The sequence below is a fragment of the Suncus etruscus genome, chromosome 11, assembly GCF_024139225.1.
Source record: "Suncus etruscus isolate mSunEtr1 chromosome 11, mSunEtr1.pri.cur, whole genome shotgun sequence".
NCBI classification, from domain to species: domain Eukaryota; kingdom Metazoa; phylum Chordata; class Mammalia; order Eulipotyphla; family Soricidae; genus Suncus; species Suncus etruscus.
Window position 1 is genome coordinate 61,644,781 of NC_064858.1, and position 22,968 is coordinate 61,667,748.

Below are 22,968 nucleotides of genomic sequence, written 5' to 3' on the forward strand. Positions count from 1 at the left end.
CTTCTTCATTCCTGTGTGCGCCCCCATCAGCACAAGCAGCCCTGCCACCCATCTGGTTCATTATAGGTTTTTTTTGTGGCACCAATGAGTATTGGAGTCTTAGGGAAAGGTGGGGTTTTTGTTGGTTTTTTTTTGGGGGGGGGGGTCACACCCAGCAGTGCTCAGGAGTTACTCCTGGCTTTACTCTCAGAAATTGCTCCTGGCAGGCTCGAGGGACCATATGGGATGCCGGGATTTAAACCACCGTCCTTCTGCATGCAAGGCAAATGCCTTACCTCTATGCTATCTCTCCAGCCCTGCAGGAAAGTTTTATTTATTATGGAGAACATGAATTGGTTTTGAGTCTTTAGGTGCCGTTAGATAGATATTATTTATTTTTCATCAGGAAGTCTTCTATCAAGTCCATACTTTACTTGAAATTTTGTTTCAAAGCCACATGCAGTGGTGCTCAGGGGCTAGTCCATGCTTGAAGGTCACTCCTGAGGCCAAAAATAGATCCAGCTAGGCCCCTACATGCAGCTCATGGACACTCACTTTTTACGCCCTCTCCCTTGGAAACTCTTATATTTTTAAGCTCTTTATTTTTTAAAAATGATTCAGTTGCGTGTTGTTACATGTTGTCTTTAATTTGGGTTTTACCAATTAAGATCAAGCTCTTCCTAACTCACAGGAATTAGGGAAGAGTATGTGCTGACTCTGACTAGTCTCTAGTGTAGCCCTAGGAACAAGCTTTGTAAAAAGTTACTTCTATTGTTCTTTAGATACAGGGTTACAAGTGACCATTTATGGTTTTGATGTACAAAGTCACTGCACCTTCACCACCTGAAAGACCTGAAGACCTGGACTACTAAAACTTTACCATTCCTGACCCCTCCCCGCCTTTTTTTTTTTTTTTACCTAGAAATGGCAAAAAATGGGTTTATTATGTGGTTACTTCTGAGTTAATTTTTGGTCTGTGTGTGTTTTGCTGGTTGCCAAAGTTGTCATGACAAATATTTAAGAAGCAACATACTAAGTGACCAGGTTTCTTTTCTTTTCTTCTTTTAATTTTTAGTTTTTATTATTTCCCCCATACTTGGCTGTGTTCAGGACTTAACCCTGGCTCTGTGCTCAGGAACACTCCTTGTGGGACTCAGGGGACCATAAGGAGTACTGGAGATCAATCCCAGGTCAGCTGTATGCAAGACAAGGTTCTTCCTCTCTGACCCCTGTATCCCTGTATATTCTTTTTTAGATTTGACTACTCAAACTTGTTGGGGGGTAGGGGGTAGGGAAGGGGTGACTACAACTGGCAGTTCTTAGGTTAGGGGCTACTCTAGGCTCTGTGCTCAGTGGTGACCCCTGGTGGAACTTGGGGGACTATGTGGTGTCCAAATCAACCTAGCTTGCTAGGTTGGCTACAAGCAGATGCCTTAACCCCTGCCCTCTGCACCAGCCCTTGAACTTTTAGTTTGTTTGGGTTTGGGGGAGAGTTTTGGGCTATATCTGGTGTATTAGGTGGTGCTCCAGGTTCACTCCTTGCACTGTACTCAAGAATCATTTGTGGTATGGCTCAGGATCATATGAGATACCAGGGATTGAACCCAGGTCTGCTACATGCAAGGCAAATGAACAACAGTACCTGTTGTACTGTCTCTCTAGCCCCCCTTGAACATTTTAAGTGGCCCAGAGGCCCATGATCCAGATGCCGATATCTGCAGTGTCTCTGAGAAGGGTGTAGGATCTCCTGGTGAGCCATTTCGTGCTCTAACTCAGGGACATGTGGGGGCCAGTGAGGCACAGCAGCCAGTTCCAGGTTAACCTGCTACCAAGTGGCAAACTTCAGTTTGTGCCCCTGCACTCTGTTACTTCGGATGGACGCTTCTGGGTCATCTGAATCTCTTCTCTTTTCCAACATTGCGTAAGAATTGCAAAGCCTCAGAAGTGGCCACCAGAGGGTCTGTTTGCTGTGGTGTCCCCTGACGTACACTGAGTGGGTGGTCTCTCTTTGCTGGGGTGGTGGATGGTGAAGGGAGGGTGATGGGGTCTTCCTGGGGCCATGGAGCACCCTGTTCTCAGTGTCAAACCCAGAAAGGTTTAGCCTGGAGCTGACTAGCTTTCTGCAAGGCTTTGGCATTGGAAAGAGGCAGCACCAGGAGTGGATGGGGATCCCTTGCAAGGCCAAATCAGGTATCCTATTCCGGTTGGTCTGGGTAGGGGAGATGGAGCCTGAGGCCCACGGAGGTGCTGGGACATTGTCATAATGACTGTGGCCATAGGCAGCTCTATGTCTCCCTGCCTTCATCTTGGCTTCGCCATAGTCATGGGGACGGCAGGCTGGCATAGTTGGTGTTCAGACCTGGAAACTGAACTTGGGCTTCACCCACTCATAAAGCATAAGCTCATGTGGTCACCAAAACTACCCAGGATTCCCCCCAAAAGCCCACTGTTACTGATTTCCCACAGTGACAGAGAAATTCCACTCTACTCCCCTTTCAGAGACCCCTAGAGAGGTGCTTCTGCCTGGGTCCCCCTGAGATGCAAGCCAGCCTGCTATGCGGTTTGAAGAGCCCCCTTGCCCCAGAGGCACACTCTCAGGGTTTGTGAATAACAGTTACCACTTAAACCCAGTCTCTCTACACTGACTCACTGGCATCTTGAGGCATTTCTGGGAGATTATGCAGAAGCCATTAGCTACAGATCTGGAAAATCTGTATGAAGACATGAAGAATGATTTACTGAAGTCACAGGCTAGTGAGCTTGGTCCTCTGGTGCTCCAGAATTTAGGAGTCCCTGGAGGGTAAACACAGGTCACTGATTCCCTTAGGAATCTTGTCCCTAGCCATGCAATGACTGTTGCCCCCCCCCCACCCCCAAGGAGGTCCCTCTTCTTCTCTTCTCCCTCAGTTCCCCCTGCACACTGGAAACATTAGTGTTTCTCCTGCCATCCCTCTTGGCTGGGCTGGTCTCTTACTGCACAGTTCCAACATTTCTCCAAGGGCGGCAGCAGGTCAGAGAGAGTGGATAATGGATCACAGCCGCTTGGCCACTCTTCAGATCTAATGGGAACCTGGTTATCAAACTGCTTCCTGCCTGAGCAGCTGTGGGTGCTGTCCCAGAGCAGGCCAACCTCCTTTCCCTCTGCGCCCTGCCCTGGAAAGCAGGGTTCTCTGTTCCAGGCTGTACCTCCATCTGGACTGTGCAGGTCTGGCATATAGGTGCCCTGTGGAACTCTGGTTGCATGTGGCAAGAACAGTTCCTTTTCACAGAAAGCCAGGTTCCAGATGAGTCTCTCCACCTGCAATCCCCGAGTTGAGTCGTCCTTTGAAGGCAGCTTATCATCTCCCAACTCCGACCTTAGTTCAAGACAATTGCTGGCAGAATCCTTGGCACCTCCTTCACCTCTTCTCTTGTGTCATCGATCAGCCCATTACACCCTCCCCAGCCCTTCAGAGCAGAGCTTGGTTCTGCCAACTCCCTCTTTTCACACAGCAGGTTTTCCTGCTTCCCTCACTTTCCACAGAAGAGCTCCTGCTGCTGACCCACTGAACCCAACCTGGTCAGCTACATCACTCCTGCTTTAGGCATGTGAGGCCTGGAGCTGCACCGTAGTCTAGGTTCACCAGGATTGTCACATCTGCCTGAGATAGACTTCACAGCTGCCTAGTACATACCACAACTGCCTGAGATAGGCCACACCTGCCTGCAATACATCCTACCTGCCAGGTACACATACATACACACCTACCTGAGATTTACCACATCTGCCTGAAATACATACCACGTCCGTGCCAGGTACCCCGCATGCCTGCCTGGCATGTGTACCCCCTGCCAGGCCCTGCCCTGATGGAGCCATCTCTTGCTTTCTGTTGACACCCTGAAAGCAGCTCCCCACCTCTGCTCAGAAACCATGGGGAATTTTCCCTCCAATTTTTTCTTTAGAACAGAGTGCCAAGAGGGCAGGGAACCTGTTTCTCAAGAATCAAGCAAAGGAGCCAGCACACAACTGTACAATGTTTTTCTGTTGAAAATTCCTTCTTAGCTGTAGGAAAGTCAGCTTGACTAGTTTTGTTCTGCCCATGGCCAGAGCTGAAATAAAAAAAAAGGATTTATAACATCAGAGCATATTACACATGGCCAGGGTAAGTATAGTTTTAAGAAAGTCATGCACTCACCTGTCCATCCTTGTAGGTCCTGCGTGCAGCGACTTGCTTTTTCTTAGGCTCTCCGGAGTCCAGGAAAGTTTGAAATTCAACAATGAATTCTAAGTGTTCTCGAGCTTAATCTTCAAAAAGAACATTCTTACCCCTGAGACTGTAAACCTCCTCATACAAGGTTTATATCCCAGGGCCTAGAGCAGACCTTGAAGAAAAGATTTTTTTTATTTTCTATTAGCTGGGGAAATAGCAGTTTTTCTCCCTCTGATACGCCTGCCATTATTAACTGCTCACATACAGATTCATAACATACATAGCTGCTTACCTCCACATGCCTATATCCATCACAGATACATGCACCCTACACATGCCATAACATGTGTGTCTTCATGATGTAGCCTTCCAAACATCAGGAAAACACATTGTACTCACACATGTCCTGAATGGACTCTCCATGTCACATGTGGTCACTATGGAGGCCCAGGGACCTTTCCCAGCCTTCGTATGGCAGAGACAGCTTGGCCTGATCATGCCAGCGGGGTTCACTTTCCACCATTGGGCTAGGGACCATGGCCAAGTGTCTCTGGGTTCTACACCCCCCAGTCTACAGAGACAGTGACCCCAGGGACAGCTTAGTGTACCCTAGACCTGTCTGCTGTTTCTTAAAACAATACTTACCTGCCATGGCTAACATGTTCTGATATTTTAGATTCTGTCTTGTGCACCCCCCTAGCTGTGTCACAGCTCCCCTCCTGGGATGCTGCTTTCAGAAAAGTAGGGAAGGCACTTGTGAGAGGTATGGCAGAGAGAGGTGAAACACAGTCACCCTGAAGCCCCCCACCACCATCCCTGGGGCCAACCTGGACTCCCCAGAAACTGTTTCCTCTGGCCTCAACTTTCCCACACCCTGCTCTGATTGTGCAGGACACCTTGGAGGAACATAGTGCACAGGAAGACACCTAAGTTGAAACAGTCGTCTCCTTATCCAAGGGGAGAGGACGACCCTCGCAGTGACTAGGAGCTGCTCCAGGCTCTGTGCTCTGTGGTTGCTCCTGGTTCAGGAGACCATGCAGTGCTGGGGATCCAATATGGGTCTCCTACATGCAGAGTCTGCACCCAGCTCACGGAACTCCCTCTCTGAATCAAAACATATGTGAAGAGGCCACAGCGATTGCAAGACGGAGGGCACTGCCTTGCACAGGGCTGATCTGGGTTCAATCCCTCGCACTCGATATTCCCTGAGCACCTCCAGTACTAGTTTTCTGAGTAGAGCTGAGTTTGGCCTTAAAACCAAAAATAATTATAAGTGTTCTTTGAGGCTGCAGCAGCAGGCTTAGTTAAGGCTTTCCATGCAGACAGGAAGCCCAGCCTCTTTCCCCACAAAGCATGATCCCCTCCAAACACTGCTGGAAGATGGGCTCCCAAATGAATTTGATGTTTCCTCTTTTTTTTTTTTTTTTTTTTAATCCAGAGGAGCTGCCGTTAGTAGGACACCGGGCCTTTTCAACCCCACCAAAACACTCTGAAATACATTAGCAAGCACTTTATAGAAGAAATAGAGAAAGATTTCCCACTGCTGCCTGGAGTTTGGCTTTTGCTGGTACTTCTAGCATCAGGAAATCAGAGGAGAGAGGAGGAAATGGCCTCAGAAACTCACCCCCTTTTCCTTGTGTGTGACTATCCTGCCAGCCTGCCAGGCTGGGTTCGGTTTTGTTGTTTGGGAGGCCAGGAAAGTTGGTTTTCTGATTAATCTCCATAAGGCACCCAAGGACAACGTTGGCCAGTTTATAATTGAATCCAAGTCAGGGAGGGGGTGGTGTGCCTAGCACTGTCATTTATGAGTGGTTGATGCAAGGGCAAATTCAAAGGAACTTCAGAGAACCCAGCAGGGTGGGTCACCAGGCTCTTTGAAATGGAGGATGCGTGGGGACTTTAAAAACAAGAAAACAACTTTAAAAAGAAAGGAGGGGAGGTGAGAGGGATCTCAATTGATTTGGACCTCGTGCATTGCTCAGTTCTGTTTTTTACTCTAAGTTGGAGAAATGAGATGTGGACAGAAAAAGCTTTCTGGAAACTTTCACATGGTGTATGGGCACTTTCTCTAACTCCAGAAATTAGGTTTAGAGACGCAGCTCAGTGGCAGAGCATAGGCCTTGTGTGTGTAGCCCTGGGTTTGATCCCTGGTGGCACAGAAATGAAAGAATTAATCTTTATTGGAGCAGCAGGCTGATGGGCACCTGCAGCACTGGTCTTCCTGCATCATGTGTTCACTGGGCAAATTAAGGCAGTTAAGCAGATGAGTTTTTTAGGGAGAAATTCGCCAAAAGCCGTCACATGCCAGTTCTCCCCATCGACAGGGAGGCAAAGGGGTTGGATAGACAGTACAAGGGGGCTAAGGAGTTTCCTTGCATGCAAGGAAATGAGCCAATGAGAAATTTACATATAACTGGGCCCTACCCAGAGGGGTCCGGCTACACCTCTTGAGTTCTCTCAGCTTCCTCACCTCAGCACTCCCACCCCCACATAGAGCACAGTTTCAGTCTGTGTCAGAGCCACGTGGCTGGGTCATCTCAGGGCCCGGCCCTGGTCACTGCTGCCCTTCTTCTTTGGCTGGGACTGGGAAACTGGTATTTTGGGGGAGATTTGTAGTCTGTGCAGACTGCCCCCCAGCCCCAGTCTTCTGTCCAAGGCAGTCTTTGGCCCTCGGCCCCAAGCTAAGCTAGGAGCTTGTGGAGAGCGTGCATTACTGAAGTGCTCCCCAGAGCTGCAGAGGACAATCCTGGCCTTGTCCTTTAGCTGGCCACTGGGCTAGGCACAGAGCCTCTGCAAACAGTGGCCAGGCTGCGGTCACTGCACCCCAGGCCCAACCTTGGAATTCCAGACAGTCTTCGAGGACATGACTGAATCCTGTTGTGTGGGTAGGGAGCCCGGGAGCCTGTGGGCACATGCATGTGGGTGAGATGTGACTGTCCAGGCTGAAAGCAAGTTGACAACATTAGGCAGGGCCTTTGCCTGCCTGTGCACTCAGAATATGGAGGTGGGCTCACCTGAGGGGGCCTCTGCCTGTCCAGGATTCGAAGCCTGTGTTTCAGGGCATTGACCCCCACTGTTCCCTCTCCAGGACTTTCAGCAGCAGTGGGGTGGGTGGCAAGTGTCACCATGCCAGCTGTGCTGCCTCCTTCTTGGTAACATGTCCTGAACGGCTTTTCCATCTGCCTCGGCAGCTGGGGACACCCCATTGGGGGTTCTAGCTGATGTAGTCCTCATAGCCCCTGTAAGCAGCAGGGATGGGGAGTTTCACAGCTAACGGGGATTCTTCAAGGTGGCCCCACCTGGCCCCAGAACAGGCTCTCTGGCTGCACTTGGGTCCACTTGCCCTTAACAGACCCTTCATATGCCCTGGACCAGTGGGTTCAAACGCTGCGCTGTTTGGGGATACTGGGCAGAAAGAAAGAATTGTTTGCAATCTCCCCTTACATGCCAGATACTCCATGGGGAACAGTGGACCCCTGCCTTCCCCCCCAAAGGACTTAACTGGGCTGTTTGATCATTTCTAGTGTAACGCCACATTGGAGTTCCCCAATGAAAGAGCAGAGCAGAGGATAAAGGGAAAGTCCTTACTTAAATGGGCGTGGGGATCCCAGCGCTGGGAGCACACTGATCTGAGAGTCTATCACCTTTTGGGCAGAAGAGTTCATTCTGATGGGGTCAGGAGTGAGGGTAAACCCTAGGCTGATGATTGGGATGCTGCAGACAAGGTCTCATGTGCTGGCTGGTAACTCAGGGCCTATGGTAGCTTTTGCCCATTGCCGGCTGAGGTGAATTTCTTTGTCTTTTCTCTTCATCAGCTTAGGGTGAGATCAGGAGGAGTAAAGACTTCATTCGGAACAGAAAAGGTGCCCTGAAAGTGAAAGTGTTAGCAGTGATGGCAGTGGTGGCAGGAGATAGTGGTGGTGACGCTGAAGAGCAGGAGGATGAGGGTGATAGTGATGATGGCCATGAGGATGGGGACAATGACAAGAGTGGTAATAGTGATGGTGATGATGGTGGTAATGGCGAAGATCATGATAGTGAGAATAGGAACATAGTGATAACAAAGGATGGTGAGGATGATAAGGATGGGGACAGTGATGATGGTGGTAGTGAGGATGATGTTATGGTTATGATATGTTATGATGAGGTTAGGGACAATGATGATGATGGTGGTGGTGGCTGTGGGGTGGAGACAGTGGCCTCTGTGGGACATTCACTTTGGCCTGGCACAGCTTCCCCAGCCTCACTAGATTAAATGCCTCCTGTTTCCAGGAGTAAAGGGTTCCCTGGATTCCAGAGCTGGTGCACCTCTACCTCCCAGTCTTGAGCCTTGGGCTTCTCACTCAGTATTGTGGGCTGGCATGCCATTGCCTGTATTCAGGCAGTGAGAGGAACCATGTCTCTCTCATCCAGTGTTCAGCTTGACAGACCAGGAGCTAACCAAGTAGTCATGCTCCACTCCAACTAGGCAGACTCAAGCCATGGGCCCTAGAAGCAGCACTGTAGGAGGATCCCATGAATCCCAGATGAGAATCTTCCCTGGCCCTGACTTGTCTGGTATCAAGCTGAGACGAGTCCCCTCTGGGAGCCTGGAGTTGCTCACCTGTGAGGTGCATCAGGACCCTGGCTTCTCAGCCATCTGCTGAGAGCTTAGAGATTGCTCTGCCAGGCCAAAGCTGCTGGTCAGTAGGTGCCGCAATGAAGAGAAACATTCCCTGTGTCTCCCAACATCCCCTGGACCCCCTGGCAGGTACTGCTAGAGTTCTCCGTTTTGTTGATGTGGAACCCAGCACAGAGGTGAGGGAACTGATAGGAAGAACACCCAGGTGAGGGTGGAATGGACTGCAGCCTTCAGGTGGGGTTCTGCAGGCACTTGGCCACCTCCCTCTCCCCCTTCTTTTACACATACACACACACACACACACACACACACACACACACACACACACACACACACACACATACACACACACACAGAGCAAGCCTTGCCTTCTCACCATACACAAAGTAAGCCTTGCCTTTTCACTATTCCCACCACACACACACACACACACACACACACACACACACACAGAACAAGCCTTGCCTTCTCACCATACACAAAGCAAGCCTTGCCTTTTCTTTTCTTTTCTTTTCTTTTCTTTTCTTTTCTTTTTTTTTTTTTTTTTTTTTGGTTACACCTGGCGGTGCTCAGGGGTTACTCATGGCTGTCTGCTCAGAAATAGCTCCTGGCAGGCACCGGGGACCATATGGGACACCGGGATTCGAACCAACCACCTTTGGTCCTGGATCGGCTGCTTGCAAGGCAGTCGCCACTGTGCTATCTCTCCGGGCCCCAAGCCTTGCCTTTTCACTATTCCCACCCAGGCCATTTCTCAGGATGAATGGATGGATCTGGAATGGCTGGAATGAATGAGCTCATGTGTGCCTGCCAGTGCCCCTGAGCAGAGCCCCCTGAGATTACTGTACACACACTCCTTGCTCGGTCCTGAAAACCCAGCTTTGTGCTCACTGGGAATGAACTGTCAATAGTCGCTGTTCAGAGTGGTTGCCTGCTCAGACTCCAGGTCTGAGCTAGAGCCAGTCCCCACTCTAGGTCCCCGTGGACCTGGGGATGCCAAAAGCTCTGTGATGCTATTCAGCAGTGAGTTTCATACACAGTGGCTCCAAAGCAGCCCCCCAAAAGGCATCACAGATACCAGCTTTTAACCTTGTCATCCTTGGGGTGTCCCTGAGGTATTTGGGAGTGGGCACAGTCATCATGCTTATTCTTTGGGACTGTCCCCTTATTCTTGCCATTTGAGATACAGTATAGGAAAATGTAAGAAAGATTGCCTGGATCCTGATCTAGGATGCCACAGAGCCAGCCCCGCCCCTCACAGAGTTACAGTTGGTGCCTCAGTTTCATCATCTATAAAATGGACGTGATAGTTAGTGTCCTGGCACCTCCTGCCTGAGTGCTTGCAAGGATGCAGGGAACATGTGTGTTGTGTTGAGGCTGCAGTGCCTTTCACCTACAAGGACCCCCAAGTATGTTTCTGTGCTCCTTCCTCAGAGGGTACCAGCTGCTATAGATTGAGAGAGGGAACAGCCCTGTAAACCCCCCTCCTTGCACTTGTGCCTGGCATGGCAGAGCAGTGACAGTGATTGAGCCTACCTACAGCTCTGGGTTGAGCAGCCCCTCAGAACTTCTGGCTTTTTTCCCCTTCATTTAAAACAAACAAACAAACAAAAAAAAAAAACAGTTTTAAAGAGCCGCCATGATTTGCAAAGTTATTGATAGTTGACTTTTAGACATATAATATTCTAGCACCAATTCTGCCACCAGTGTCCACTTGCCTCCTCCAGGGCTCCCAAGTTCCCTGGCCCTTCTCTGCCTTCTGGGCTCTTCCCCACCTTTGCATCTGAGATTCCTGTCCCGTGCTCCTTGTAAAGCAGACCTGCAGACAGTTCTGGTCCCCTGAACATGGTTATCTATGTCCTCCTGTAATGCCCTCAGAGCACAGAGCAGGACTTAGACTCTGTCTGATTCTGTTTCAGGAACCTGAGGCAGGGACGCCAGCATAAGCCACTAAGTGTCCCCAGCCTGGCCACACCAAGAACCTTGCTGTCACTCCTGAACAGATGCTATGACCAAAGTTTCTGGGTCACTTGGCTGTCACTGCCACCTCTCTTGTGTAGGAGGAATCTGTTTGTCATTGGTTCTGCTATCCTTGGCCTGCCCTTCCAGACCCTTGTCAGCATCTAGGCATGTGGGCTACAGCTCTCCTCAATATTTCTACCTGGGATGGTCTCCCCAGCAGCAGGAACCCCCTCAACCCATTTTCTTGGAATAATTGGTACAGCTGCTCATTATAGAGTGCCCAGAGTCCAGGGTGGGTTGGGCATGCAGCTAGGACTGAGCAGAGCCACATACTTGATCGAGGAGCAGGAGAACCCACTGAACCCACCCTGGGATTCTCTGTTCAGTTCAGACAAAAACATCCGAGAGGGTCAGTGGGCAGAAATCGCACTGGAAAGAGCAATGGGTGTTGGTGGCTGGTGGGTGCCACTTTGGGGCTCTGTGCGAGCCATATGGGGTCATCTCAGTCCCCTCAGGACTCTGCTGAACAAATGGGTTATGTTAGTCCCCCTCCTTAAGGATCTCCCTAAGTGCTCGACCTCAGCCCAAGAGGGACACAGCTGGTGTTGCAAAGGAATAGGGACAGGCTTATCTTCTGCAACACGCTGGTGCCCATCCCCTTCCACCTCCTTGGCAAATGTACCCTGGCCAAGAACCCCATCCTGGGACCTCCCTGTCCCTCTACTTCCAGCTGCTGGGAAGGCAGAGGGTAGGGCTGGAGTCTAGTTTCTAGATTTCATGTGTCCCTCTTTCTCCCACTCCTTTTTAAAAAAAATTTTTTTTGTTTGTTTTTTTGGGCCACATTCCTGGCAGGGCTTGGGGGGTTACATTAGAGATTAGGCATTAGAGATCAAGCCTGGGTCGTCCTTTGTGCAAGACAAGTGCCTACCCTCTGTACTCTCTCTCCATCCTCCCTTCTTTATTTCTTCCTCATCCTCACTCTCAACCACAGCAAATCAGCAAACCAGTGCCTGCATTTCCCTAAGGATACAGGCTATTCCCTGGCTACGGAATCCCACTGAGTGTTATCCTCACAGTCTTGGAAAGAATGTGCCTTGATTTGGGAACCAGCCAGCAAATGCTTGATACCTAATGACCTTGCCTGATACCAGATGAGCCCTCATCATCTGTGGATTTCCTAAATTCTGGGATTAAAAAAAATTTTTTTTTTGTTTTTGTTTTTGTTTTTTGGGTTATACCCGGCAGTGCTCAGGGGTTACTCCTGGCTCTACACTCAGAAATCGCTCAGGGGACTATATGGGATGCTGGGATTTGAACAACCGACCTTCTGCATGCAAACACCTTGCCTCCATGCTATCTCTCCGGCCCCGGCATTAAAATTTTTCAAGACGACCTGTATAGGGCCAGGGAAGTGACTCTGGGTTCAGTCCATGGCACAGCAAAACCCCAAAACAAAAAACTACTAGCATAAGAAAACAAGTTGTTTTTCAGGGTCAGAGCAATAAGTAAAGTGGGGAGGGTATTTACTTTGCACACAACCACGTTTCAGACCCAGCATCTCATATGGTCTCCTGAGCACTGCCAGGAGTAATTCCTGAGTACTGAGCTGGGACTAACCCCTGAGCATTGTCTGTGTGGCCACCAAACAACAAAAACAAAAAAAGTTGTTTCTCCTGAAGCAGATCAATAAATAGTTCCTAAGATTGTTTAAACTATGATTTTCAAAGCACTGCCTTCTAATGGTCTATCTTCTTTAATGTTTGTTTTTGGACCACAATTCTGCAATGCTTGGGGGTTACTCCCTAGTGGTGCTTGGGGAACTATAATGAGATGCCTGGGATTGAACCTGGTTCTGCCGCTTATAGGGCAAATGTCTCTCCTGCTGTTCTATTGTTCCAGTCACAAGTAATGATTTACTTTTTGTTTGTTTGTTTGTTTTTGGGTCACACCCGGTGGTGCTCAGAGGTTACTCCTGACTCTGAGGTCAAAAATTGCCCCCGGCAGGCTCGGGGGACCATATAGTGCTCTCTCTCTAGCCCCAAAAGCCTCAGAAGCCTTCCATGTGACAGCCCTGTGTGTGTGTGTGGGGGGGGGGGGGTTGTCACTTGTTCTCCCAGTATTCAGTGATTTCAGGCTAAATGTTATTATTGAATGTCGATCTGAGCAGCATCAGCAGCACCTGAACTCATATTGCCTTGGGCAAGGTGCTCAGCTCTGAGCCTTCACTTAGGACCTGAAGATGAATCAAGCTTTTGTCTTCCTGATGAAATGGGGGGATGTGGGGCAGGGTCAGTGACTCTCAGCCCAGGACTTTTAATGGGATCCCCTCAGTACATCTTTCATTTATCATTTCTCATTTATCAATTAAAGGGAACCACTTCCTGATGCACCCACTGGTTCTGCCATTCATGATCACTTGTCAGAACCCCAAAGTGTATGTCCCAGCACAGTCTAGAGCCCCCTTGCCGGTTTTCTGACCTTGTTCTTGGCAGAATTTGGAGAAGTTGAATAACTTGCTCACAGCCACAAGGCTATTTATGGCAGTCTGGCTTCCATTTCTCTGCCTATTACTGGGGCTTTAGAGCTCTTCATTGATCCAAGGTTGCATTCTGCTCCCTTAGGTCAGGCTTCTTCCTGCAGTCCTTTGAGAAGCAATTGATGTGATCAATATATTGACAGCGCCAGCGACAGACACAGAGGTGGGGGGACTGGTTCTTCTGTGCAGGGCACTTGAGCTATGACCAAAGAAAGAGAAACTTAATCTGTCCTTGGAGACCTTCATTACAGCTCAGGAGCACCCAGAGAAGGTCTGATGGGAGTAGGTGACCCCCACTGGTATTCAGTAGGTTTACCCCAAATCAGAGAGAGTGGGTGAGTCTTGGATAGTGGGGGTAAAAGTGATGAGATTGAATTGCGTAGACCCATTTGCAAATATTCCTTACTTAATGAGGCAGGAAAAAAGGATGGAGGTGCCAAAGCAATAGCACAATGGGGAGGGTGCTTGCCTTGCATGTGGCAGGCATGGGTTTGATTCCCAGCATCTCATATGGTCCCCTGAACACTGTTGGGTGTGGGCCAAAATCCTAAATAAATAAAATAAAAGGAAAGGGGAAATAAAGAGTCCAACTGCTTCTGTGATATAGACAGAAATCTCCTCTCAGGGGCTGGAGTGAAGGCGAAGCGGTAGGGCATTTGCCTTGCTTATGGCTGACCCAGGATGGTTAATCCCCCAGTGTCCCATATAGTCCCCCAAGCCAGGAGTGATTTCTGAGCGCATAGCCAGGAGTAACACTTCAGCGTCACCGGGTGTGGCCCAAAAAAAAAAAAAAAAAAAGAAATCTCTATTCAGAACCTGAGGAGGAAATGCCTCAGACTCATTCCAGCGCTGTTTATAGAGCATCTACTGTGTTAGTCCTGTATTCTAAGTGCTCGAGTTGTGAGGACAAGGATAGGGTATAAATGGCCTCCAAATGATTGGTGAGAGGGACTGGGAAAGAGCAGGGGAGCCCTGACCTGCTCAGGAAAATCTCCCCACCCTCTCACTTCCTGAACCTTGAGATATCTAAACCGAGACAGTGAATGCCCTGGAATCAGGCAGGCAAAGGGGAAAGAGAAATAGTCTTGGCCAACAGCCCTTTGCCTGGACCATGTTGGGGTAAAATCCAGCATTGAGGGGCTGAAGAAAGAGTACAAGACCCTTGCCTTGCACAAAACCAGCTCTGATTCCTGGCACCTATGTGGTGCCTCTGGCGCTCTCAGGAGTGATTCCTGAGCCAGGAGTAAGCCCACAGCACTGCCAAGAGTGGACCAACCCCCTCCATGCCTACTCACACCTAAAATCCAACAAGTGAAAGAGATGATGGTCTCTAGACAACATGGTGATCTCAGCAAACAACCATATTTCTTCCCACTTCCCTTCAAGAGTCTTCACTTACTTTCATGGCTGTAGGTCTAATTTGGGGAAGTGGTTCTTTTGGAAATAATTGGGGATTGTAATCAATTGCTATTCACACTTTGTCAGCAGGAACTCATTTGCAAGTCTCCTCAGGCTTGGCCTTAAAAACTTCCCAAGGCTGTGAGTAGGATAAACCTAAGTGAGGAGTTTGGCTTTCAGGTTGAAAGAAAGAGGAAGTCATAGGTCTCTGGTTTGTCTTTCCAGTCTCAGAAGCTTCTGGAATGATCAAACTGTCTTTAAACTGCAAATTCCTCTTCACAAAAAAGAGGAGATTATTAAAGCCAATTTGTTCTCCTCCCCCCTTCTTTTGTTTCAGATTTATTAAGCGACCACAGGGCTTGCTCAGGGCTAGAACCAGGGATTGAACCTGATTGGCCACATGCAAGGCAAGTTTGATCCTAACTAGAACCTAATCAGATCTTAACAAGCCTGAAAGTTAGACCTCACTAGCTGGTACTAGGAGTGCCCAGAGCACACCACAGGGCCAGAGAGGAGGCTGAGAAATTGTTTCAGCTTTGCAAAGTAATGGCTTTGGGGTCCTCAGAATCCCACAACTGCTGGGTGGGCAGCACATGGGTACCTATCCTGGGTGGGGGGGTATCAGGTTCTGGGGACTCCATGACAGCTCCCTGCTTGTTGCAGGCAGGAACCAGCCTTCTGTCCCCCAATGGTTCCTGTTCAGCACTGTTGCCCACACCCTCGCCTCTTCTCACTGGGGTATTCCTGGCTCCCACAGCTACATGTCTTACTCATTGAATCCCTTGGCCTTAGCCAAGTCGAAGTATACAAATTGTCCTGAAGCTTCCAAAGAGGACTGGAGCTCTGTAGCATGGGATTTGGGGTCATGAGGGCAAATCCATCATCTAGATTCTCACTGTAAAACCAGCACAGCCCACACAGCACCCCACTATGTTTCATGCACTTATGAAGGTTTGTTGGGGCATAGTGGTATGCAGCCTGGTATGTTCTGTCTGGTTCATGGCCCACTGAGGCTGGGTTGGATGTTCTCCGGGGCTTTCTTGTGGATGATTCTGAATGACCCTGAGGGACCATAGAGCTAGCCCAAATTGGAGTACATGAATGAGGTCCTACATAGTTTCCTGAGTCCCCCCAAGCATCACTACACCACTTATAAAAGAATTCTGGGCAGGATCAATAGTATAGCAAGTGGAGCATTTGCTTACAAGCAGCTGACCCAGCTGTGATCCCTTTTACCCAATATGGTCCCCTGAGCACCACCAGGTATGGCCCCAAAACAAAACAAAGATAGAAACAGAAAAGACTGGAGAGTACAGGGATTAAAGCTTTTGCCTTAAATGCAACTAACTCTGCCTTGATCCCCAGAACTACAGATGGTTCCTGAGTACCACTTGGTCAACTTCCCACACATACACAAAAAATCACACATAAAAATGTAGGGTTGGGGTGCCAGAGCACAGAGGATAGGGCATTTGCCTTACATGCAGCTGTCCCGGGTTCAATCTCCAGCATCTCATATGGTCCCCCAAGCTTGCCAGGAGTGATTTCTGAGCGCAGAGTCAGGAATGACCCCCTAGCACTGCCGATAGTGGCCAAAAAGCAAACAAACAAAAAAAAGTAGGTTTGGAAAGGCAGCTCAGAATGCTAATGCTCTTTCTTTAGAAATCAGAAGGCCCTGGTTTGGTCACCACATAGTTACTGGAGTACTGCTCTGTGTGCCTCCCAATAAAAACAACAAACAATAAAAGAAAAAACAAACGAAAAATCCTTTGAAAAGTAGACACTTACTGTCCCATTTCACTGATGAGGAAAGGAAGGTCTGAGAGAATCTGGTGCTCTGAGCAGAATACAAGTGTGCTGACACTCTGGGGAGTGTAGGAAGTACTGAATAGTTTCAGAGGGAGTCCCAGAGAGGTTGGATAGTCCTAACACCCTGATTCCCAAGATCTTGGGCCTGTGTGAGGCCCATAGTGATCAGGGTGGCAGTCAGCCTCTTGGGCTGAGAGAAGGATGAGCTTTCAGAGGCTGCACAATGGGGGACCCTCCACTCTACCCTGCCAGCAGGTGCATGGACACCCCACGCATTGGTCGTTGATGCCACAGGAAGTCCAGCCTTTCGCACCAAGAGCTGAGCCCTCCCCTGCTGTTGACTAGCTTCTGGGCCTCCATTCACTGGAGCCAGGAGCCTTGGCAACCCCCTTCACCCTGCCCAGCCCCAGAAGCCTGAACAGCTGATCCCAGATGAAAATGGGGGAAGGGGGCTCTATAAGCCACACTTGGAGGGGCTGAAAGGATCTCTAGTAGCCTGAAGCCCCCCACCCCACCCTCGACTGTGTTTTCCTCCCCCATTTCCTGGTCTCCCCACTTGGGGAGCCTCACCATCATCAGAGGCTCTTGCACCCCCACTTTCGAGAGCCCCAGCTGCTTGTCTTTGTTGAGGTTGAGCTCTTGGGGGCAGCTGTAGGAGAGGAGCAGAAAGGCTGGCCTGTACCACAAGAATCTGGGGCAACCTTTGGCCTTTGAAACCCCCCTGACCCAAGGTGGTTCTTTTTGTATGTGTTCATTCACTCATGACTCATGGTGTAAGGCTTTGATGTCTTAAATGTGGCAGCCATTGGAGAGACAATAATGACCCAAACAATGAGAGATATTCCCCTTTGAACCGGAGTGACTAGTCCAGGAGTTAAAGCATTTGCCTTGCATGTAGCTGACCCAGGCTTGATCTCCACATTATGACTCCTGAGCACAGAGATAGATGTAAGCCAGGAATACCACCAGCTTTGCCTCCCAAACCAAAACCAACCAACCAACCAACCAACCAACCAACAACAAAAACAAAAACCAAGAAACAGGATAGTGGGCGTAGCTGAGCCAGGGTGCAGTGGCTTCTCCCCAGAACTGGGGAGCCTGGGAGCCTTCTCTTCAGGTCTAGCCACTCCACCTATAGTTCCTTCACACAATGTCCCCATGTACCATCACTCCTCATTTCTGGGTTGCCCTTTGGTTAACTGAGCCAAGTTAGCAGCTGCTCAGCACAGCATGCTACAAGACTGCCCCTTACCAGCTTCAGCTGCCAGGTGAGGGCTTCTGGGGACTGCAAGTAGCCCACAAACGATAGGTAACTATAGGCCTCCAAACTATAGGAAACAGTTTGTCATTATTGTAGCCAATATTGAGGGATGCAGAGATGAAGCATAAACTCTTTCTCCTGACTTCTCTGAATGCTTCATAGGGCAGGGATATGGTCCAGGGATGAGGCACATGCCTTGCATGAAGGAGACCTGGTTTGGATCCCCGAAACATGCAAAGAAAGGGAAATAAAGAAATTGAATAAAAGGAGCCCATTCCCATCACCATGTGGTAACAGAGATACCTCCCACCATCAGTGACTCAGGGACTCCCAAATATTCCCAAGGGCATTTGAGTTTGTGACCTTACCCTGACCATAAAATGTAAGTCCCATCCACGCAAAAAGTACCTCAAAATGAGTCTGAAACAACCCATCTTTGTCTGGACACTTCATTGTTCAAGGTTATTATTTTTTGGTTTGAGAGCTACACCCAGTAGTTTCAGGGCTTACTCCTGGCCCATGCTCAGAGGACCTCTTTGCTCAGGAAGCACTCTGCTTAGGGATCAATCCTGGCAGTACTCGGGATCATATTGGATGCCAGGGATTGAACCTGGGTCGGCCATGTTCAGGACAAGTTTTCCACAGGTGTAGAAAGGTTGAAGGATGCTGACTTTAAAGCACATCATTCCTAATGAGGATGTAAAGGCACAGAGACACTTAGGCATCCGGCGTAGTGGCCTCTGGCCTACTTGATACTGAGGACCAGGAAGGCATGGCTTCTGGATCTAGAGGCCTGCTTCATTTCCAGATGCTGGCAAGAGAGTGGCTCTAGCCTGTCCCATGCAGTGGCTTTAGAATACCCCAAGAGAGCTAGCCACACCCATAGCAGTTGCATCACATCTCTGGGATGGAGTGTAGGGCTCTCCTGGGACCTCAGGAAAGCTGTCAGAGTGGAAGCCTGGGGGACATTTTTCAGGTGGGCCTGGAGGGTTTTGAGTCACCAGATCTCAGCACAGACTGCTTGGATGGGGCCCTGACCCTGTTCCACAATCCCTGGACTTAAGCCTTAAGTTTATTTCTTTGTCTTTCTTAATAGCAAGTTTCTTTTTTTTGTTTGGGGAACACACCCTGCAATGCTTAGGCTGTTCTTACTCCTGCCTCTGCACTCAGGGTCACTCCTGCCAGGGCTCCTGGAACCATATGCAGTATCAGGTGTTGAATTCACAATGGCCACATGCAAAGCAAGAGCCCCATCTTCTGTACAGTTGCTGTAGCCCAATAGCAAGTCACTTATTTGAAGGACACTGAGCACTTGGGAATTCAAAATAGTGGGTGCCTGGAAGATTTTCCAGAAATGAACTGCCTCTTCTTTGCTGTGGACTTGGTTTCTCTATTGCTTTCTCCTAACTAGTTTTTGTTTTCATGCAAGTTTAGGCATTTCTGATCCAGAAGGAAAAATAATGGAAGTCCAGCAAATGGGATCACTGGATTCTCTGTTTCTCAGTCCAATTGGTCCTATAATTGACATGACTGTGGCAGTTCAGGCCAGAGCTGGTAGGGCTCGGTTGGCATTGGGGCTCATGGTGGGATTTTCAGATTGAGAATCAGGGTGGACCCAAGCAGGCAGTTGTTTGGAGATAATTCCAGCCCTCACTCCCTTGAGGGTTGGAATTAAGCTTTTCCTGTGTGTTTGCCTGGCACTCATCACCCCACCTGGGGACCCTGGCTCCTCCTTCCATGAAGTTCTGTGCCAGGGGAAATGTAACCACCAGTGAGGAGGATTTAATTTAAGGGAGGCCCCTCTTCCTTTTAAGATGAAATGTTGTAAAGTTTGAGAGACTTTTTTTCAAATGGGGCCTAAATTTAGGTCTGACAGTAATTGCAGCTGCTTTTTTAAAACACTCAGATTAAAAATATACATCTTGGCAAGGAAGCAGTACTCAGCCCAGAGGCCAGAGTCCATGTTTCCCAGTATCAGCATCCTATTGTGGGGAGAAATGAAAAGGAGAAGATGGAAGTTCAGGGCTGAGAGTTTCTCAGCCACAGACTTGGACTCTGTAATGAAGAAGTGGTTGGTTTCCAATAGATCCATGTGACATGATGTCAGGTTACTGTCCCAACAAAGCAGCTGCAGTGTCCCCTGAGCTGAGGACTGGTTCCTCTCCCAATTCATACCCTGGAACCCAGCTCCCAACATAGCAGCATCTAGAAGCTTCAAAGGGGTGCCTCTGCTATAACGAGGCACCAGGGTCACCCAATCCATTAGGATTCTGACAGGTACCGTAGGAGAGAGAGAGACCCTGGGTGAGTGAGCTCAGAGGAGTAGTCTAGTGAAGGTGGTGGTTTGCAGGCCAGTCAGATGACCTCCCTTTCAGCTTCCTCAACCCAACCTGTCTTAGGGTGCTTTGTTCTGGTGGCCCTCAAAAACACATACTTGGAGTCCTACAAGAAGTCAAAATTCTCTGCACCAGGAGTTCTGACCAGGGGCCAGAGATAGCATGGAGGTAAGGCATTTGCCTTGCATGTAGAAGGATGGTGGTTCAAATCCCTACATCCCATATGGTCCCCCGAGCCTGCCAGGAGCGATTTCTGAGCGTAGAGCCAGGAGTAACCCCTGAGCACTGCTGGGTGTGACCTCCCGCAAAAAAAAAAAAAAAAAGAATTCTGATCTACTGCACTGAAACTCGAAGTACTAGATCTATGTAGTGCAGAATCTGCTGAGGGCTAAGAATTCAGTAATGGAAATGTTCTTTTTCATTTTTTGCTTTAGTAACCCTGAGACTGTTTTTTCTTCCTTCTTTCCTTCCTTTTCTCTTTTCCTCTTTTCTCTTTCTTTTTATGTCACACCCAGCTATGCTCAAGGCTCACTCCTGGGGGGATCAGGATACCAGGGACAGAATCAGGTACCAGGATATCAGGTATCAGGTACCAAGGAGAGAACCTGAGTCAGCCACATGTAAGGAAAATACCCCATGAGGCTGGAGAGATAGCATGGAGGTAAAGCATTTGTCGTTCATGTAGGTCAGTGGTTTAAATCCCGGCATCCCATGTGGTCTCCTGTGCCTGCCAGGAGCGATTTCTGAGCGTAGAGCCAGGAGTAACCCCTGAGCACTGCCGGGTGTGACCCAAAAACCAAAAAAAAAAAAAGGAAAATACCCCATCTGTAGTACTATCCAGACACATCGCTGTCCTTTCCTAATCACTACATCTCCACTGCCCACCATGGCACCACGGTAGGTTTTGGTATCGCCCAATGCATCCTCTTAACATTTCCAGGTGGTTATGTAGAGAAAAGGAAATAGGGGCATATAGCTTTGGTAAAAATGCCAGGCATGCAGGGCTGTGGTGCGGTTCCACATGGTGTGGTGTGCGGCTGGGGTTGAATCCTCCATACATCGTTGGGTCGTTCATGGGCGGCTTTGCTGGCTCTCCTGGCCAAGTGGACTATCCCAGACACTGACGTTCCTTCTCTTCTTGCCCGCCCTCCCCCACTCTGCAGCTGGAGCTCTCCAACACTGCCATCCTGCACCAGACGCGGCGAGACCAGGTCACAGATGCCTGCAGGGCCAACAGCGCCCTGAGTCGCAAGCGGCGGGTGCTGACCCCCAACGACCTGAAGCATCTGGTGGTGGATGAGGACCACGAGCTCATCTACTGCTACGTGCCCAAGGTGGCCTGCACCAACTGGAAGCGGCTCATGATGGTCCTGACTGGGCGCGGCAAGTACAGTGACCCCATGGAAATTCCAGCCAACGAGGCACACGTGTCGGCCAACCTGAAGACCCTGAACCAGTACAGCATTCCCGAAATCAACCACCGCTTGAAAAGCTATCTGAAGTTCCTGTTCGTCCGCGAGCCCTTCGAGCGCCTGGTGTCGGCCTACCGCAACAAGTTCACGCAGAAGTACAACACATCCTTCCACAAGCGCTACGGCACCAAGATCATCCGGCGCCAGCGCAAGAACGCCACGCAGGAGGCGCTGCGCAAGGGGGATGACGTCAAGTTTGAGGAGTTCGTGGCCTATCTCATTGACCCGCACACACAGCGTGAGGAGCCCTTCAACGAGCACTGGCAGACGGTCCATTCCCTCTGCCACCCGTGCCACATCCGCTACGACCTCGTGGGCAAGTACGAGACACTCGAGGAGGATTCCAACTACGTCCTGCAGCTGGCCGGCGTGGGCAGCTACCTGAAGTTCCCCACCTATGCCAAGTCCACCAGAACTACTGATGAAATGACCACAGAGTTCTTCCAGAACATCAGCTCAGAGCATCAAACGCAGCTCTACGAAGTCTACAAACTCGATTTTTTAATGTTCAATTACTCAGTGCCAAGCTACCTGAAATTGGAATGAGGGATGGGGAAGCGGGAGGGAAAAGGGGTGGAGGGGTGGGGGAAAGTGGGAGAGAGAGCAATGTGCTTTTTAATTTAAGATTTTTATTTGTCAAAAGAATTATATAGATCTTGGGTTATTTTGTAAATTAATGTTTCTTGGGGGAGGAGATGCTGCGAGCAGCATAGGTGGGAATTATTTAAAGTCCTTTAAATAGGTGGGAAGGACACAGATGCAGGGGCCTGAGGGTCAGTGTCCTTGTTTTTAGACATAAATTTGGCATCACTGTCTCAAAGTGTTCCTTATGTGCTGGTGAATGCCATGAGCTGTGCATTCCGTAAGTTTGAATTAATATTATTTATAGATATTTAAACATGGTCTCTGTCCGGATTTCTTTTTCACACCAGCAAGATGCCAGTGTCTTTGCAGAAAACTGTTTTCTTCTGTACTTGCACCTGCCTATCCTGAGGTAGAAATGTCTCAATCAACCTCAGAACATCATGATGCAAGGAGAGCACCGTTGTTTCTTGAATAGATGCTCTTTCAGAAATTCTCTCAGACATCTTCATTGTCCAAACTCAGAAATCCCTTGCACTAACGAAATGTGAGGTTTTTCTGTTTTCTTTAAGAAGAGAGCCGATATGACCTCTTTTTTTTGTTTGTTTGTTTTGCATTTGTTGCTTTTTTTGCTTTTTTTTTTTCACAAGAATTAGCAGTTGAATAGAATAAACTTTTCTACAGAAATTTTAAACTGGCAGTGCCAGTTGTGAGAGAAGCAGCTGTTGCTTTATAGGCTACAAGTATTTATTGACCAACTATTATGTGCTAGGCCTAATTCTAGGCTCTACGGATAGGACATTCAACAAAACCAATAGCCTT

General features: G+C 49.1%; 1 protein-coding gene across 2 annotated transcripts in view; it reads left to right on the forward strand.

Annotated features, from left to right (window-relative positions):
- The window catches only part of CHST11 (carbohydrate sulfotransferase 11), a 232,233-nt gene extending 210,123 nt beyond the window's left edge, over window positions 1-22,110 (forward strand). For both annotated transcript variants that reach the window (XM_049783171.1, XM_049783172.1), the window contains exon 3: window positions 21,256-22,110. In XM_049783171.1, the coding sequence (XP_049639128.1) occupies window positions 21,256-22,110 (855 nt within the window). The remainder of the gene's footprint in view (window positions 1-21,255) is intronic.
- Window positions 22,111-22,968: the final 858 nt, after the last annotated feature.